Source organism: Protopterus annectens, chromosome 12.part0 (assembly GCF_019279795.1).
Source record: "Protopterus annectens isolate FY-2018-M chromosome 12.part0, PAN1.0, whole genome shotgun sequence".
NCBI classification, from domain to species: Eukaryota; Metazoa; Chordata; order Ceratodontiformes; family Protopteridae; genus Protopterus; species Protopterus annectens.
In genome coordinates this window covers 831,200,953-831,220,839 of record NC_056746.1, presented here as the reverse complement: position 1 = coordinate 831,220,839, position 19,887 = coordinate 831,200,953, and the positions used below count along the sequence as shown (strand labels likewise).

The window sequence follows — 19,887 nt, the reverse complement described above, 5'->3', positions numbered from 1 at the left end:
AACAAATAAATAAATACTTGTGAATATTTTTATTAACATTTCCCCATCAGCATTTCTTTTATTATCAGTATTGACCCACTTGCTTAGGTTATAGTTGTAAAGGGTCTTGTACCAGTCCACCTACCCAGCTGACAAATAAACACTAAAAAAATGTCCTTAAGTCATATACTTTGACAATTTAATGACATGAGCATTGCTGTTGGGTGCTTGTGAAACTGGATAAATAAAACAATAGAAAGCAGAGGTAGCATATCTATCATACTTTCTTTTAGGTATGTTTAGGGGTTGACAACATCTAGTTGCCCAAGGCACAAGACATGGTGGGACAGAACCCTGATCTCTGTTTTCAATAGGAAATCACTGTTGGTGTAAATTTTAAGTGTGTGCTGACAGCATTTATTTTGTTGTGAGAGATTTCTCCCTTCTTTGTATTTGTCCACCTGTGGAGTTGGTATATATATATATATATATATATATATATATATATATATATAGCTAGATAGATACACATTGGGGGGTATGCTCGCAATTTGAAGTTTTGCCCTTTTGGTGTTTAGGGCATTTGCATTTGCCATTCTGGTTTCTCAGCATCTTGACTCTAAAGGTTTTATAGTACGACCTCTGCTTCATTCTGCACCAGAACACTTTATCTAGGCATGCATATTTATCTTTAATAGCGGTTTTATTACACCTCTATAACAGTAAAGTCAAATTTGTTTTATGTGTTCATTATTCCTGGCTGTTATTAGTGATGCAGTCTAAGACTGCCTTATTATAAATTCCCATTCTCTTCCAGTTGTCTCAGTACTAGACAAGTAGCTTTACCTGAATGGATTCTGAAGTAACAAAGGAAGAAAACAGCAGTGGAAGCAAACACAAACAATATCACAGCAGCACATATAACTGCCACATGGTTTTGTTTCAGTCCATCCACATTCATAGGGTCTTCATCTATGGAAAAAGGACATATAAACATTAAGATGAATAAACACAAGGAAACAACTGCATCAATTCTTCAAACATTCATTAAACAGTGACCAAATCGAGCACATTAACTAACCGTATCTAATCAAATTAACTTAGCTTCCATCACTAGTTTGTTGTGCATCTGAAACTTTTTCTAGGGAGCAGTAATTCAAGGAAGTTTATATATGAAGGAGGAAAACATGTTGATATCATTTAAAGAGACGAATGTTATAGTTTAGTATATGATTTTTCAGATAGGCTTTGTAACCAGGAAAAATACTGTGATATGGAAGATGATTGATAAATAAATAGAGTAGTAGAAAGTAAGATGGGATATGAGCAGTTCAAATTCAATCAGGATGCAGTACAACTGACCTTATGTTTGCAGGCAGACAGATAGTTGAGAAGAAGCTAGAGATGAACTTGGAGAAAGCATATGACAAGGCCCAAGAGAACTGATTTGGGCAGTATTGTGGTGGTTCAAAGTCCCAAAAACATTGGTAGAATGAATGCAGGCTATGTACAAGTATCCAATGACTTAACTATGAACAGTGTTCAGTCTCACAGAGAATTTCCCAGTGGGAGTGGGTGTACATCAGCGTTAATCTCTGAGCCTACTACAGCTAAGGTTAGGGGAATGGAATGCAAAACTGAAGGCACATGGGATGAAACTCAGTACAGATAAGACAGTGGTAATGGTAGCAAATTGTGGAAATCAGAAGAAGCTGTGAATTGACATAGAAGGTAAAATAGTGGAACAGGTTAACAGCTTTACATATCTGGGAATGGTGGTTGAGAATAAGGGAAGTATGAGTGAATAGGTCAAAGCTGAAATCAGAGGGGCTGTAGCCAGCTGGCATAGAGTGTCAGCTGAAGTGTATGACAGAAGAATGTCAAAGAAACTGAAAAGTAAGGTGTACAAAACAGTGGTGTGACCAGTAATGTTGTATGGTCCAAAAATCTGGGCAGTAAAAGCAGAGCAGACGAAGAAGCTAGAAGTGATGGAAAAGATGTACCTGAGGCAGGTGGTAGGATGCACACTTTGGGACAGACAAAGAAATTAGGACATAAGAGCAGAAGCAAAAGTAGCTTCAATTACAGAAAAGATCAAATAGAGCAGATTACAGTGATTTGGACACATGCAGCAAAGCAGAAGACAATCTGGTGAAAAAGGTTTGGGACAGACAGGAAGAAGATAAGAGGAAACGAGGACATCCAGCAAAGAGGTGGATGGATTGTGTGAGAGAAAATCTGTGACAGTCAGGAAAGAGTGTTGATGAAGGCAGGAATGTGGCATTGAAGCGAGAGAGATAGTAAGAGTTAACACGATACCCCAACCCCATATAGAAAATGGGAAAAAGGGGGCTGATGATGATGATGATGGAAGTAGTCAGACGTGGCAAAGGAAGCACAAGTAGATCAGATAAATGTAGAAGAGGTGACCTGCAATAAACTACAAAAGAACAGAACATGTGAAGCAATCAGATTCATTGTAGTTATCCTGATGTTTCCTTATCATGCTGTTCAGTCGTTATTTTCTTGCCGTTGCTTAATTTTGTTTCAAACTCTTCCTTTAAAATATAATTTTGAAATTCAAAGTCTGGGTTAATCCTGAAATTAGTGGGATTTTTAAACATTTTCCTCTACTGTTTTCTCCTAGTTTTCCATTGACTTACTTTGGTATTTCATCTCTGATGTTAAGGCTGACATCCAGGGTTTGTGCCTGACCAAGTTTGCAGGTGACTGCCAGATTGGAGCTGTCAATAACTCCCCGTCTGACTTCCATATTCTACAGGAAGGACAAATGCACAGCAATAAGCAGTGCATGGGCCACAGCCTTAAACTAAATGCCAAGAAATGCAGCATTGTGTCCTTTGGAAAAACTAGGCACCTATCCACATGCCACTTACGTGGCATCCCCCTGAATGTTGATTCAGTCATTAGGGACCAGGGCACTATCATTGACAGCAAACTACCTTTTGATCACGATGTGCCCAATATTGTTAGTAAATCCTTTTACCTTGTCAGGTTCATCACCAGGGATATTTCTTCCAAACCTAAGGAACTCATCACCTAATCTAGTCCTCTTTCATTAGGCCAATAATAGAATATAATGACACCATTGATATGTACCTGGCCAAGGATGACCTGGATTGAGACACTGCAGCATTTCAGCAGTAAGGTAGTCAAGGGCATGTCTTCCTTGAGCTACCCAGTCCACCATAAATTGATCTCAATCTCTCTCTTTTCTGTATCGTATAGACTCTTGAGAGGTGACCTCTGTCTAGTCTACAAAGCCTCAAGGGATACAATCCTCTGCAACCTCCTGCACATCTGCAAAACTAACAACACTGGAAACACCCAATCAAAAGATACTGATACATTCAGAGAATCCCTCTTTTATAGAATACACTTCCTCTGGACGCAAAGCAAAGTACCTTCCTGACCTTTTTTAAACATAACCCGGATGAATGGCTGGGCAATCACAAATACACTGCTGGTCTGGCCTCTCATGCCTGCATTGATAGCAGTCAAAACTAGGTATAACTTACTTATGGCAATGAGTACCTACAGTTTTTGGTACTATGGCTGGGCTACTAATGATCTCCTAGCTGACCTATGAACCTACCTCTTCAACTGAAATCTTACACGTCTGATTTTCTCTTTCTCTACCCTCCCCTACAAGAATAGAGGAGCAGCACTGTTTAACAAACTAAAGAGATCAATGGTTTTCAGTTGGTGAATGATCACACAGCCCCTTTGCTGCTGATTTGCCATTTTTGTGTCACAATCTACCCCCCAAAAAATGCATGTACAAAAAGAAACATGCATACTATCAACTTTTGCTGGTATGACAACAAGGTCACAATAAATGAGGTAAGATGCTGGCTTTCTTTTACATCAAGTTTTCCCTTACTCCAAGGTTGTGTGACCTCAGAAATGGTGTGTGTGTGTGTGTGTGTGTGTGTGTGTGTGTGTGTGTGTGTGTGTGTGTGTGTGTGTGTGTGTGTGTGTGTGTGTGTGTGTGTGTGTGTGTGTGTGTGTGTGTGTGTGTGTGTGTGTGTGTACATATCTATATCTATATATCCACTTATATCTATATCTATATCTATATATATATATATGTAGATATATATATATATATATATATATATATATATATATATATATATATATATGGATTCACTTAATAACACTGAAAGCTCAAAACACTGAAACTCAAAACGCTGAAACCAAAACACTGAAACTTCAAAATCTTGAAAACTCAAAACAGTGACACTCAAAACACTGAAAACACATATCATACATATACTTAGTTTAAACAACATAAATCATAGCACTTTCCACCAAGTGTAAGCACACACTCTGCTACTTATATATATCAACTCCAAGATTGCACTTCACTACACTAAGTGCAGTCTTGCAGTTGATATATTTAAGTAGCAGGGGGTGTGGGGGGAGCAGACCCCACATGGGGGGTGCAGGGGGCTTGCCCTCCTGCTTACACTTGGTGGAAAGTGCTATGATTTATGTTGTTTAAACTCAGTATATATATGATATGTGTTTTCAGTGTTTTGAGTTTTAGTGTTTTGAGTTTTCAGTGTTTTCAAGTTTCAGTGTTTTGGTCTTCTATATTATTAAGTTTTCTCATTTTCATATATATATATACATACACACACACACACACACACACACACACACACACACACACACACACACACACACACACACACACACGTCATTGGCCTATAGGGGTACAGTGGGCTTTGGCCCCTAAAATCGTTCTTTTGTCCTATTTCTGAGAAGATTGTTTCTTTTTGTATTTTAAAATGTTAATAAAAGAAGTTAAAAGCTACTTACATGTCATTGAAGTTTTTCAACACTCCTAAAATTCTGGAAGCCATAAAATCAGCAATCATTTCCATTTGACGGAAAGCTCATGTTTTACCAGTAGTTTCTTTAAAACATCACAACAGACAAGTAAATGTGAACAGTAAATGGAACATAACTTACACAGTAGCAGTATTGTAGTTCTAGACTGTTTTCGTGAAGTGTGAACCACTTGACAGGTGAAAGTGGCATTATTGTCTTTCTCAGTTGCGTTAATTTCCAGAAAAGTGCTAATGCTGTATGTTCCATCACTGTTGTTTACTAATGGACCATGCAAAGCAGCAAGGCTTGCTCCATTCCTTGACCAGTGCACACTAATATTCACGGATAAAACTCTAGAGCTGTGCAGTTCAGTCTCACTGATGTGTTGACCAAAACTTTATGAACGCTGTCCAAGCTTAACGTAGGTTGCACTATGGAAAATGAAAGAAGACTTTAAAATATTAGCATAGTTTGCTAGTCATTACACTGATTTATGAGAAAAATAGTTGAAATAGGATTACAGACACAGAAACCATTTTATTAACAATTGGTTCCATATCATTAGTGTTAATAAGCTTTTTGTACAGTGTAAGCTAAACTGTACTAATAGTGGTCAGTCTATCCATCCTACGTTTCTTTGTTAGTGGTTTAATGTGTGTGTCACCTTTGCCACCAAATACTTTACCCTTCAGTCAATGATCTCGTTAATGACATGATCCTTAATTATGCAGTGCACTCCATTTGTAACCCTACCAAATGTACAGATATAGACTTGTTAACAGAAAGAGGCAGGAGTCTATCTGGTTTGTCTGAAAAGTGCAGCTAAATCCAAACTACCATGTCTGTCTGCTCTGCTCCATTTCCCACGCTGCTTAACCTGAACCTGTTGATTTACATCCTCCTATCTCAGATAACACATTCATCTATCACTAGTTCACTGAGTATATTTCCTTAGGTCCACATTAAATAGATACCCTCAGTTTGTAAGTTATCTTTTCTAGCCCATCTGTGTTTCATGACAGTGCTGTACTGTCACAGATACTATGAAAAGTGTTCTGTACAGACAGGTCAGCTCGTCTTCTGTGCACATATTGCTTCATAGCACGGTTCCTGATGTATCTTTTCCTTCCAATACCATAACTATTGTAGTAGTGTCTTTCTCAGTTCATTCTAGTAGTCTTACTTTCTTCTTCTTTAAAGGTTAACAGAGCTGCATAGAAGAACCCACATATAGACCAACCAATGATGTATGTATAGTGGAACTATTATCTTATTAGCCCTGGAATTAGTACCCCTTGCTGTAGAAATTCAACAGTTTATTAGCCATCACTGTAGCTTTTGTCACATTAACACAATGATTTATTCCAGCATTTATTAGAATCATACATCTTTTTCTTCTACTACTATCTTTATGCTTAATAACTCCAAACCTGGAAGCAAAAAGTCACAGAAATAATGCACACTTCTAAATTTCTGTCTATTCTATTCCATTATAGCAGTCATTTCTCGGGCTAGCATATTAAATTCTTAAGATTTTACAACAACTCATTAACATCAATAACAGATATCTGTATACCTCTCAACCTCTTAGTGCAAGAAATCAGGACAAAGCCATAAATAATGGGGGGGGGGGGGCAAAAGACTAAAAATAGGGATAATTTTTAAGTATTGCTGTAACAAACGTAAAAAGTTGATAGAATAACAGATTTTGCATTAGCGTGAATTTTCAGAAGTGTATGAAGTCTGAAACTCAAACGGCTTTCATAATTTTCTAACTTTAATTCTCAATGATTTTCCAGTAATTTGCCAGAAAACACCAATTTTATGAGAAAAAAGACCAAAGATATGAGACAAAAATCTGGACATGCTGCAAAAATCTAGACAGTTGGGAAGTATGGATATCTGTTTCTTGTTATCATCTGAGGTTGAGTTATGCTCATATTTTGTTCAAAACTTAATTTCTTAAACCAATAAATTAAAAGTTATTGGTCCCCAAACTTGTCCACTTTGGTGCCTTACTGCCAACCCTTCTTTACAGACTGTATACGTCTTCCCTGTGCATGTACTGTTTTCCAACAGATGATCTTTTTCTTTCCACAAAAATAGACTTGCTATAATTGAACTGCTGATTCTCTGAATTCACTGGGGGGAGGGGGGATGCTTTGTGTAAATGAAAGTAAGTGAGCATGCTGTCTGTGTATCACAACCATACCTCTTAACTTCTTAGCACAAGAAATCTGGACAAAACCTAAAATAATGGTGACACAAAAGCCCAAAAATAGGGACACATTTTAAACATTGCTATTATAAACTTGGCAAGTTGTTAAAATAATAGGATTTGGTTGTTAAAATAATAGGATTTTTGTTAGCATGCATTTTTCTGAAGGATATGAAGTCTGAAATGCAAATGTATGTTATTATTTAATGACTTCAATCCTCAGTGATTTGCCGGAAAACCACAAATTTTATGAGGAACAGACCAAAAGTATGACAAAAATCTGGATATTCTGCAAAAACCTGGACAGTTGAGAGGTATGAACAACATACTAAACTCTTATCTGACATTAGTTGTCTCTGCCTTGCATCCAGTGAGTGACACAATGGACTCCAGCATTCCAGTGATCCTGAAATGGATAAAGTGGGTGATTGCAGAATGAATGGATAAATTAAAAGAATAAATATCTAAATGAAAAGTCTCAAAAACTGATCCTGGAGCATGCCACCACTCACTGATCTATCTTTACATGATATTCTACTAACGAGTACTTTTGGTGTTCTGTCTGCTCTTGGACCATTTATCTACTCTACCCCAACCCTTACACCATTTAATTTACCTGTTATTTATTTATTTTTATTTTATTTTACATTTGTTGACCGGGCTAGTCTAACTGGATACATGTCCATTTTCAGTAGAGGCCCGGGGAGAAAAGCTCCAGACAAACATAAACATTAAAGAGTAATAGTGGAATTACATTAACAATTATAAACAGTAGTAATTGTAACATAAAAACATTGAAACCAAATAAGAATAGAGGGGAAAAAAAATAAATTGATCAAAAAATTTTTTTTTTTTTGAGGATGAACTACTCTTAGTAAGTGTGGCATAATGAAAATTGTTTAAGGGTAGTTTGTTAAAAAAGGTATAATATACTTGTAAACATTGTAATTATATGCAAACCTTTGTATACAGGAGAATTATAGGAAGGTTGAAGAGGAAGTAGGTGTTAATTTCCTATAAGGTGCCCGGTCAAACGCCTTCATAACTACTGTGTATGTAACATCAACCATATCTGCTTTATCAAACTTCCTAGACATCTAATCATAAACTTGTATTAGATTTAATTCACAAGAGCTTACTAGAACAAATACATATTTACTGATATAGATCAAATAGATCTCTGTCCTTCAAATAACTTTGTATAAGTTTGTGCCATTTCTTTACTACTTTTTCAACACTTTCACAAATCATCAATGTCAAATCAGACTCCTGCATGATTATCAGCACTGCGGAATGGAACCTCCTTTACTGAGTGATTAATTTGAGGTAGTTTTCCTGCCATCAGGTAACTCCTTCTCAGCAAGTGATCTGCTTAACAATAATGAGTGTTGCAGTGTGGCTCATGGAGCACTTACCCACGAGAGCACTGTGCACTGTCTAATGAAGGAAGAACTGGGCAAATACTCCACCACTGTAAAAGTCTGTATTGTGATATACTGTTTGACTTTTATTTTTAAATGACTTCAAAGAATTTTGAATACTTTGTGGAATACATACTTAATATAAAACAGTCCTTTCATTCAGTTTGGCTTTTTTATACTAATAATACATGTCTGATTAAAACTCAACTACTCTAAATGCAATTGTTCAACTGCAGTTCCATGAAACTAGAAACAAGTACACAAACCACCTGAGCACATGTACTCATAAGACAATTAGTTTAAAAAAAACACTAAAACAAGCATTTTTGCAGGGAGCAACCCCTGCAAAAACCAATACCCTCCATATTTTTTATATTCTCAATGGTCACTCCAACCCAGAGAAAGAATGATCAATAAAAAAGACATACAAATTGAAACATACAAGCTGTCATTCTTCCTCTGAAATCATCTCAGATTCCACAGAAAATTACATAGTTTGAGCCCATGGACATCATTAAAAAATGCAGCAAATGAAAACAAGGTCCATGCTGAAACAATAAAAAAATTATAACCTGAGCACTCAGCAGCTGAATGAAGTCCATACAAAGTAAATTCAAAGCTTCTCCCCCATGAATGACACATTGCTACATTACTTCTGTATGATTTGCATAGATTTTGAAACTTGTATTGCAGTGCACAACCCTGTTTTGGTTAGGTTTGCTCAACATGATATAAGCCTTTGACTCATAGAGCAGTAAAACCAGCAAAAAATGCATGCAGTGTGGCAGGCCAGAATGCTGCTAATCCTAATACTAATTAGCCATGTGTACTTCTCTGGAACTTTTTTTGTTAAAATCAAAATAGCCACCTGACTTCCATTAGTTCTTCCACACAATTTAAAAAGCTCCTAGAAGCACATTATATGAATACCTGGTTATGCTCCTGTGACTCCTAAGGATAAACACTTACTTAACACATTATTCTACATCTTAACCCCATATGTCTTACAATGTCCTTCTCTATCTTTAGAACTAACCCATCTGTATTCTTGTTTTGTTTCACAATTCTTCATTTTATTTTGCCCTTGTATTGATACAGAAATCTTGCTTTGAATTTGCCCCTCTTAACATAATGTTCACTAATTAATTCTGTTTTACTTTACCATCTCAAAGTGCTCAGTACTCAGTTATGCTGCTTCACCACCACTACTTAGTAACAACTTGATTAGGCATAACATCTCTGCAATTACACGGTTTCAACCCTTTTACCTACTAACGCTCCGGACTAGCTTCAGCATTCCACGCCACCACAATGACTGTAGCATTTCCACTGTGTTGAATGATGACTCTTCTAAGTGTGATTTCTATAGGAGTATCATCAACACTGTTATAAGAAATGTACATTATTTTTACTATGTACTATATGAAACTATGTGCTAACGCTTCTCGTCTTGTTTGCTATGTGTTATCCTAGGACATTTACTATATAATAACTTGATATCCATAGTCTAAGTGTTGTTAGTTTCTTCCTGTTTGACTTATGCATGTTATGTATTTGATTTATGCATTTTAAGTATTTTATGTATCCAGCGTTTTTCTCCCTGGGTCTCTACTAAAAATGGACCTGTGCCCAGTCGGACTTTCCTGGTAAACAAATGTAAAATAAATAAATACAATAGATAAAAAATAGATGGGCAGAGTGAGTTAAAGAATAGCTGTACTGTTAGGTGATCTAAACTCTCCAACTATAGACTGGGAAACCTACAGCACTATAGAGATTTCTAGACTTTGTCATTACAAATGCCCCAGAAAATTAGTCAGAGTGCCCATCAGAGGGAATAACAGCTTGGATCTTGTCCTTACTAATATAGGGGCATCTTACACCATCTCTTGTGTACACACCTCTCAACCTCCTAACACAAGAAATCTGGGCACAGCCTATAATAATGGGGGGGACAAAGGCCCAAAAATAGGGACATATTTTAAATATTGCTCATATAAACTTAGAATATTGCAAGAATAACTAGATTTGCATTGGTATGCATTTTTGAAAGATATGAAGTCTGATCCACAAATGTATGTCATAATTTACTGACCTTAATCCTCAGTACTTTGCCAAAAAGCCACACATTTTTTGAGGAGCAAACCACAAATATGAAGCAACAATCTGGACATTCAATGGAAATCTGAACAGTTTAGGGATATGCTTGTGTATCTTCATCACTCGTTAGTTCTGACCATAAAGAAGTATCCTTCAAAATAAAACTGAAACCAGATATCCCTTCCACCCAAGGTACCTATAGAAATTTCTTTATGACAAACTATCTACTCCTAAGTGATACATCAGAAAGTTTCAGATCTCCACAAAACCCTGTTAACTCTATGGAATATGCAGACATGTATACCACCACACTATACCAACATGTAAACAGCTGCATGGATGCAGCTGTACTCCATAGAAACAAGTGCAAGGCAAACCCCAGAAACAAACCCATGTGGTGGAACCATAACATCAACAAGCTTTATAATAAAAGGAAAATAATTTTGCCCAAAGGTACGAAGAGTACTTCTCACAATGTTAAAGCCCTTGTCATGGAAATAATCAAATAAACAACTCAGGAGCTTAATAAATTCCACCAAAACCAAGTCTGATGCTAAAATAGCCACTCAAGCCAAAAACAATCACAAGCCATTTCTTAGTTATGTTCGCAGTCTCAGAAGCACAATGCAGCTCTGCACTTAGCAGATTGCGAACAGTGTTACTGATACTGTGGCTGAAAATATAGCAAACTTACTGGCTGATACATTTACCAGCAACTTTACCCTTCTCTTCACTCCATCTATCCCTCAAGATATACCTGAAACTGGCTTGCCTCCAGCTATCACACAAGACCAATTTCTAAAAGTGCTATCAAAAGTTAAAAATACTGCATTGATGGGTCCCGACAATATCCCTGGATACATATTAAATAACATGAAGCATGACTTAGCCACACCCCTAACAAGTGCCCTGCATAAGGGAGGACCTTCCACAGACCCAGGCAATTACAGACCCATAATCTGACCAGCTTCATACATGCAGGATTTCTGTCCCTATTTTTAGTGGAAATAGAAATAAAGATGTTATTATATTTTCAACCCATTCCAAGTCTTCCGTATTCATTTTCCCCTCCTTAACTGATGCATTTATGAATGTTCTTTAGGAACATATAGGAATATAGGAACAGTACTACAAAAGCAATCTTGAGGAGCATAAGATAGCTTGTGCGACCTTTTCAAGCACTTAATTGTGCTCACTTCACAAAACTAATGTTCACCTCCCAAAATACTCCAATTTTTATTTACTCTAAGCATTCAAAAATGAGTTTTGTTCCTCTTTTATTCCTAAAGCTTCTTTTATTCTTATGTGCTTAAAAATGAAAGCTATGTTTTTATCATCAAGGCAAATCTGTAGGAGGAAGTTCCATCTTCTGTACCCAGCAAGACTTGTTGCAGACAGATAACACTTTCCAAAGCTCCTTGCCAACAGTCTTCCCCACATTCTCTCATAGACCATGCATACCCCACTCTTCAGTTATTCTTGTGACATGATTTGACTGAGTAATAAAGGAAATGAAGACAGGAGAACTCCAGACCAGAGACACTGCAGGAGGGAGACAGAGGTAGCATATGATATGGGAAAGTACAGTTGTGTACACTTACCATAAATGTAGATGTTCGAGTGTATTCACTGTTGCAGTCATTACATTTGGGTAATCTGCTGGTAGGTTGCCCTCAATCAGCCTGATTAACAAAGTCTTGGGTCCTGTGTCAGTTGCTGTCCCTTCTTCCATGACGTCAGGTCGTCAGGGGTATAAAACATGCAGCTGACACCATCTTGCCCCAGATGTCAGGTGCCCCCTAAATGGGGAGCAAAAAAAAAAAAAAAATATATATATATATATATATATATATATATATATATATATATATATAATTTAAAACACAAAAAATATACCGCCAAACAAAAGCAAATACACCAATAAGGCTTTTAAGCATAGTAAAAGAAAGTAGAGGTATAGTAAGAGAAAAACAGGGGGCTGGAGGGTGGGTAACCAGGACTGCAACAGTGAATGCACTTGAACATCTACATTTATGGTAAGTGTACACAACTGTACTATGTTCTTTGTGTTTCACTGTTGCAGTCATTACATTTGGGTAGATTCCCAAAGCTAAGGTTGGGAGGATGGATTTATATAGCATTAGGCCAGCTATAAGGCCCTGCAGAACAGCAGTGGCAAAGCCAGCTCTGGATTTAGAGAAGAAAGGTAAGTGGTAATGCTTGGTGAACGTATGAACTGAGCTCCAGGTAGCAGCTTCTAGAATGTCTCTGGTAGGAACACCTCTGAGAAAGGCAGTTGAAGTAGATGCAGCCCTGGTGGAATGAGATCTGATCCCCTGGGGGATAGCTTTACCATGGTGCATATAGAAGAAACAAATACAATGGCTTATCCATTTTGAAATAGTCTGCTTTGAAATAGCCTTTCCCTCTGCCCCTGCAACAAATGCCACCAGTAGTTGTTCAGATTTTCTTAGAAATCTTGTCCTGTTTAAGTAAAATCTAAGTTGTCTGTGTACATCCATTGAATGCAGAATTTGCTCCCCCTTGTTCTGTGGATTGGGAAAGAAAGTTGGCAAATGAATGGTCTGATTAAGAGTCACACTGGATACCACCTTAGGCATGGAGGATGGATTGGTCCTGAGAGACACCCTGTCCGCATGAAAAATAATGAAAGGCTCCACTGCCATAAGAGCCTGTAATTCAGAAATCCTTCTAGCTGAAGTGACTGCTAAAAGGAAAGCTGTTTTCCAGGAGAGAAATTTTAAGTCTGCAGTAGCAGCTGGCTTGAAAGGAGGGAAGAGTTAGTTTCTCCAATACAAAATTGAGGTCCCAGACAGGGGTTGGAGCTCTCCTGGGTGGTCTTAAGTTTTTGGCCCCTCTGAGATACTGCTTTAGCAGAGGATGAGAGAAGAGGGGAGGTTCTGTGTTGTAATGAGCTGAAATGGCTGAGGCATGGATTTTTATGGAAGAAAAGGACAGGCCCTTGTGAAGCATCTCAGTTAAGTATTGTACAATCTGAGGAATATTGGGTGCTGCTGTGCTTATTCCTTGTGACTGGTTCCAGGCACGGAATCTTTTCCATTTGTCAGCATAAGATTTTCTAGTACTACGCCTTCTCGCCTCCAAAATGACATCCATCACAGGTTTTCTGAGGGATGCTAAAGGTGAATTTAGGTAATTAGCCATGCTGCAAGATTCAAAGTTTGAAGCTGAGTGTGCAGAATTTGGTTGTTCTGCTGAGACAATAAGTAAGGGGTCTGAGGCAGATGCCATGGTGGAAGGTGTGACACATTGCGCAGGAGTGGATACCAGTGTTGGCGAGGCCAGTCTGGAGCAATCAGAATCATTTTTGGTTTGTCCTGTTTGACTTTTAGTAGAACTTTGGAGAGCAGAGGTGGGGGAAGCATAGACTGAATGATAGAGCATCCACTTTCTAAGCTTTTTTGTGATGAATTCTTGTGTAGAATTTGTCCAACTGATAGTTCTGGGGTGAGGCAAAAAGATCTATGTGTGGACTCCCCCATTTGCGTGTCAACATGTTGAAAATCCGTGGTTCCAGTTTCCATTTGTGTGGGTCCATGAGATTTCTGATTAGTTCATCTGCCAGAGTATTCAGCTTTCCTGGCAGGAATTGAGCTTGTAGTTGAATTTGATAGGTCAAGGCCGTGTTCCACAATGCCATGGCTAGTCTGCAAACACAATGCCATGGCTAGTCTGCAAAGGGGGTAGGAGTGTGTACTCTCCTGCTTGTTTATGTAACACATAACTGTGGGGTTGTCTGTCTTTATTATTAATTGTCCTGGATGAAGGTAGTCCTTGAAGGCTGTCAGTGCATTCTGTACAGCTAGCATCTCTTTCTGATTGATATGAAGGTGCATTTGATTTGGGCTCCATTTGCCCTGAATGCACTTCCCTGCCAGATGAGCCCCGCAAGCATAGTCTGATGTGTCTGTAGTTAGGGTTTGGGCGGTAGGGGGTGGAGTGAATGGCAGTCCCTTGTTTTGGTGGCAGGCCTCTACCCACCATAGGAACTCTAGTTTCAGGCAAGGTATGATAGAAATCATTGTTTCCAGACTGTGACAATGTTGATTCCATAAATTTTTTAAGCACCACTGAAGTTTCCTCATATGCAGTCTTGCATATGGAATTAGAAGAATGCAGGAGGCCATGAACCCCAAGGCTTACAGAATTTGTCTTGCAGATAGCAGGGTTTTTGTGGCCACCTGTTTGAAGTAAGTCACCAATTGAATTTGCTTTTCTGGCATAAGGTAAGCCATCTGGGCAGTTGTATTCAAGCTTGCACCCAGGAATGTAATTTTTTGAGAGGTTACCAGTTGTGATTTCTTTTCATTTATTGTGTACCCTAGACAAGTTAGAACCCTTTTTACAAATGTCAGATGCTTTAGAAGAATGTCCTTGTTTTCTGCCTGAATTAGACAATCGTCCAGGTATGGATATACTTGAATATTTCTTTGCCTGCAAAATGCAATTCCTGTAGCCAGGCACTTTGTGAAGACTCTGGGTGCAGTAGATAAGCCAAAGGGCAGTGCAGAGAACTGGTATTGCAAATAGCCTGATTTGAAGCGGAGGTATCTTCTGCAAGATTCCCTGATTGGGATATGCAGGTAAGCCTCTTTTAAGTCTAGAGTTACCAACCAGGCATCTTTGCCTAGCATAGGAAGTAACTGTTGAAGAGTCAGCATCTTGAATTTTGGAATGTCCGGAAATGTGTTTAGAATAGATAAGTCCAGAATTGGACGCCATGATTTGTCTTTTCTGGCTACCAGGAAAAGTCTTGAATAGAAACCTTGTCCCTTTTCTTCTTCTGGTACTGGTTGAATAGCCCCCATGTTCATGAGGGACAGAACTTGTTTTTGGGCCTCTGCCCACTGATTTGGGGACAGGTCTGGGCCATCCATTTGGGATTGGCAACATGTGGAAATGAAATCTGTATCCCTGGGATACTATATTTAAAACCCATTTGTCCTGGGTTATAAGTTGCCAGTTTCTTGCATAAAGTGCCAGCTTTCCCCCCAAAGGGGTGGCTACTTGGTGAGTGTAGAGGGAAGTCATTGAGACTGTTTACCTTAGGGAGGTGCCTTGTTGGTTCCAGATTTGGAGGTGGAGGCACCCCATTGTTTTGTTCTAAAGGTTCCTTGTGACTGAAACCTGGAGCCTTTGGAATGTCTGGGTTTGACTTGAGTGGCTCTCAAAGGAACTGGAAAGGACCAGTTCTTAGTAGGCCAGTGCCTATTAAATCTTTGAGGTTGCACTTGTAAGAAATCTTTCACAGTTTGCATAGATTTAGCTTTATCTTCCATCTTTTTTAAACTTCCTCAGCCTTATTACCAAAAAGACAGTCCTGTTGTAAAGGGGCATCCAACAATTTTGCTTTAACATGATCAGGCAGAGTTTGCTCTTTGAGCCAAGCATGCCTTCTTAACACAGACCCAGTTACAGCCACCCTGCAGGAGGCCTCCAAAGAATCAAAACCACATTGCAAAGTATGCTTTCCAACTTGTTCAGTTGAATGCAATAAATCCTGTAAATCTTTATTTTCCACACAATCAGAAATTAACATCATTTTCTGTTTAGGCAGTCCCATAATATGCAGTTGATATTTAAGCATATGAAATTGACAGTTTAAAGCCCTGATTGCCAAAGTTGCAGAAGTGTAAACCTTCTTACCCCATCTATCCAGCCCCCTGGAATCTCTATCAGAAGGGCTAGGAGTTTTAGCAGTAGAGGCCTTACTGCCCTTGGGACCCTGAGAAATGGTTTCAGGATCTGCAATAAGATTTTTGAAAAGGAATTTGTGAGAGTCAGAAACCCTACAGTATCTGTCTGGCTTACAAGGAGCCGGAGGGAGAGAATCAGGAGCCATACTAGATTCTGAAAAAACATGATCAACAATGTCAAAAACAGGAGGTATAGCCAAAGGCCTATGCTGAGGAAGAAGAAGAAAATCCCTAAGTCTCTTTTTAGATTCAAAGAAATCCTGACTTTCCCAGTGGAAATGCTCCCTTAAGGTATGTAAAGTTTCCCCAAAAGAAAAACCCTCAGGGAGAGAAGCAGAAGGAATGGAATCTTCTGCATCAGAGTCCTCATAAGTACGTATAGACAAATCCTGTTCGTTAGAAGAATCAGAAGAAATAGAATTCTGTTCAGAAGATTCATAATCAATGCCTTGCCTTGGCCTCTTAGAAGGAGGGGGTTGGCTACCCCTGATCAGAGTAATTAAATCTTCAGCCAATTTGATAATTTGTATTTTAGGCATAGGGGCCTGCACATGTGGGCCAGGTGTCGTTTTTTTTTAGACATAGATTTAGATTTTGGCCTTAGTTTTGAAGATGGTGTTGGTCTAATATACAAATCTGTAGGCCTGAAAACACCCTCAGAAGCCAGTGCCTGCACAGCAGCTCCAGACCCATCTAAGGTAGAGACATCCATAGGTTCCATAACTGAAGCATCTTATGGCATACCAGACTCCGAATGGGTTTCAGTAGAGGCCTGCGAATCAGAAGTAGAGGACATCAGGGGCTGTGAAAGTGCCTCACTGAGTACCGGCACACTGGCGACTGGCTTAGGAGAAGCATCGTCTTTAGTTTTGGACCTCGACGGTCTGTCTCTGTCTTTTTCTTTGCATTTTTTAGGTATTCTGGTAGTCAGATTGCTAACCGATGACATTTCTGGATAATTAAATCATGAGCCAAAATATTTAGAAGCAAAAATATACTGACGTTTAATAGTGCGTTGATTAAATTTAGCACAAAACCGACAGCAAGGTATGTTGTGGTCAGGGCCTAGGCAAGAAATACAGTAAAAATGAAAATCCTTATGAGGTATTTGCTTCCCACAAGTAATGCAATTATTAACTTTTACTGACATTGGTAAGGAGCAAGACAAAGTTTCCCCAATCGGGTACTTAGCTTTTAGTTGAAGACTTCAGTTCTGAAACTTGAAAACGAAAATTTCAGGAGTCGGACGACCAGCACTTGTGAACTGCTTCTGCTTTGGACACCGCACGGCAAGAAAGACTGATGTAATGGCGTCGGCTGCATGTTTTATACCCCTGATGACCTGATGTCATGGAAGAAGGGACAGCAACTGACACAGGACCCAAGACTTTGTTAATCAGGCTGACTGAGGGCAACCTGCCAGCAGATTACCTAAATGTAATCACTGCAACAGTAAAACACGAAGAACATCAGATATTTTAGCAGCTCTGTCATTACAGGATTATAAGAGGATTACAGGAGGTTATTAGGCTAATGGACCTAGAGCCTTTTAAACCAAACTGTTCATGCCCCAATTTTCCCAATTATCAATGCCCTTGGGCTAGAATGGCTTTGGTATATGCCTGTGCCTTAGGACATCTACAAACTCCCCCATTCATGAGGGACACAGGTGACAAGCCAAGAGTGAATTTGTGATTTCCCATCCATTGGTCCAAATTGCTTTTGAATAGGCTTAGTTAATTTCACATCCAGTTTCATATGAATGGGGAGTCTGTTCCAGAGAAGGGGTAAACTCTGAGACACATACTTATCCCTTCAACATGTATTATTTATGTCACAGATGGGGTTTAGATCCTTAAATCACATAATTCTAGGCTGTTTGTTTTGCAAATGTGTAGGAGATCCACCATGGCTGGACTGGAGAATGCCTTGTAGGTTAGGCATAGCTCACCCCTCAGTAGTCTATTGGAGACCAAGTACAGAGACAGGGCTTTGTGGCACTCTGAGTAGGACATATTATTTACAACCTGTATACATTTAGTAAAGCCCCTCTGTGGCTGCTCCAGCTGTTGCAAATGCCTGGTCAAGTACATGCTGAAAGGTTTGCTGTGCTCAATTATTGGTCTAATAAGGGCTGAGTACACTGGAACTATGATCTCCTTACAGATGAATGCTATTCCTTTATTTATAAGTTGTGCCATGTAGAAGGATTTTCTCACTACCATGGGCACAAAATGATCAAAGTTACTCCCAACTAGAGTTCACAAGTTCCTTATCACTGGGCCTACTCTTAGTGTTATAAATGCTGCAATTTGCAGGAAGGGGTCATATTCCCAAAGGGTATAATTATCCATTTTTCACATTGAGTTTTAGACTATGGTTTTGGCACCTGCTATTTGTCTGTTTCAGACCCTTTCAGAGGATATGTACGTCTTTGGGGTTTTCTGTGATTGCATCCAGCTTGCAGTCATCAGCATATTTGGTTAGCCAAAGGCCATCTATGTATGCCTTGACATCAAATAAATATATTCCAAACAGGAGAGATCCCAGCACTGAGCCCTGTGGGGCAATATTAGTAACAAGCCTCTTGGTGGAGGTGTCCTGTCTGTGAGTTATTTGACTGTCCATAGGACATTGCCTAAATGTGTGAGTTTGCCTATAATACTCAAGTAAAGTATTGTGTTAAATGCCTTTGCCACATCAAGGTAGGAAATATGTACTCTTTTGTACTAATCCGTGGCTCTTGTGACCTTCTTGAACAAGCTTATCATTACAGTAAGTACATAACTTTCATATGTGGAAAGAAGAGGTGCATCATGGATAACCATCTAGACAGTGTTCCTAGTTAATACTTCTAGATGACTATCATTACAGGAATGCACCAAGAATGGTAGTAGCCCCCAAACCAGACCTGGACCTAAAAATCATATTCAGCTTATAGTACTTCACAGAAGTGTTCATAGGAAGGCCAGGTCGAGGCTGCATAAATGTCATCAATAATGACATTACACAAAATAGGCAGTAGAAGTAGCCATTGTTATTAAACCTGGCAATTGTAGACAAAGGTTTCCCATGTTTAATATAACAACATCCAATAGCACTAGCTAACCATCTTGGAACTATATGTTTAGAAAACTTCCTAACAGATTTACACTCTGTAAAGGATATAAACAACTGGTCATCTTATGAAAAGATTTGGTGATGTCCACATAAAAACTGATCTGTTTGTAAATATCCATGCAATGAAAAAGTTATTTACCTTAGTACATTCAGGAAAGAAAGGCTTTAGGTTGATAGACTTGTTTACATCATGTTTAGTACCTATTTCAGGCATAAATTCTAGGTTTGTACTGAGTGCTACCATATCCTTGTATAAAATTAAGTATGGAGGCCTGACAGGGAGGACTTGCAATTCAGAAATTCTTTTGGCAGAAATAATAGCCACTAGCAAACAAGTCTTCCAAAACAGAAGCTTTAGATCTGCAGGAGCAGTTGGCTTAAAGGCTGGACGAGTGAGCTTCCCCCTGCATGAAATGAATACCCCAAGAAGGGACATGCTCTCATACAGGAG

The 19,887-nt window shown here is 38.8% G+C and overlaps 1 protein-coding gene across 3 annotated transcripts in view; it reads right to left on the bottom strand.

The window, feature by feature from the left end:
* LOC122816825 (tyrosine-protein phosphatase non-receptor type substrate 1-like) overlaps nt 1–19,887 on the bottom strand; it is a 524,785-nt gene that overhangs the window by 60,269 nt on the left and 444,629 nt on the right. The window contains exons 4-5 of one of the 3 annotated variants that reach the window (XM_044089872.1): nt 4,981–5,270; nt 826–951 (exon numbers count right to left, since the gene is read on the bottom strand). In XM_044089872.1, the coding sequence (XP_043945807.1) occupies nt 826–940 (115 nt within the window). In that variant the 5' untranslated portion in view covers nt 941–951; nt 4,981–5,270. Of the gene's footprint in view, nt 1–825; nt 952–4,980; nt 5,271–19,887 lie in introns of those variants that run through there. The other 2 variants (XM_044089873.1, XM_044089871.1) reach the window with 2 other exon arrangements.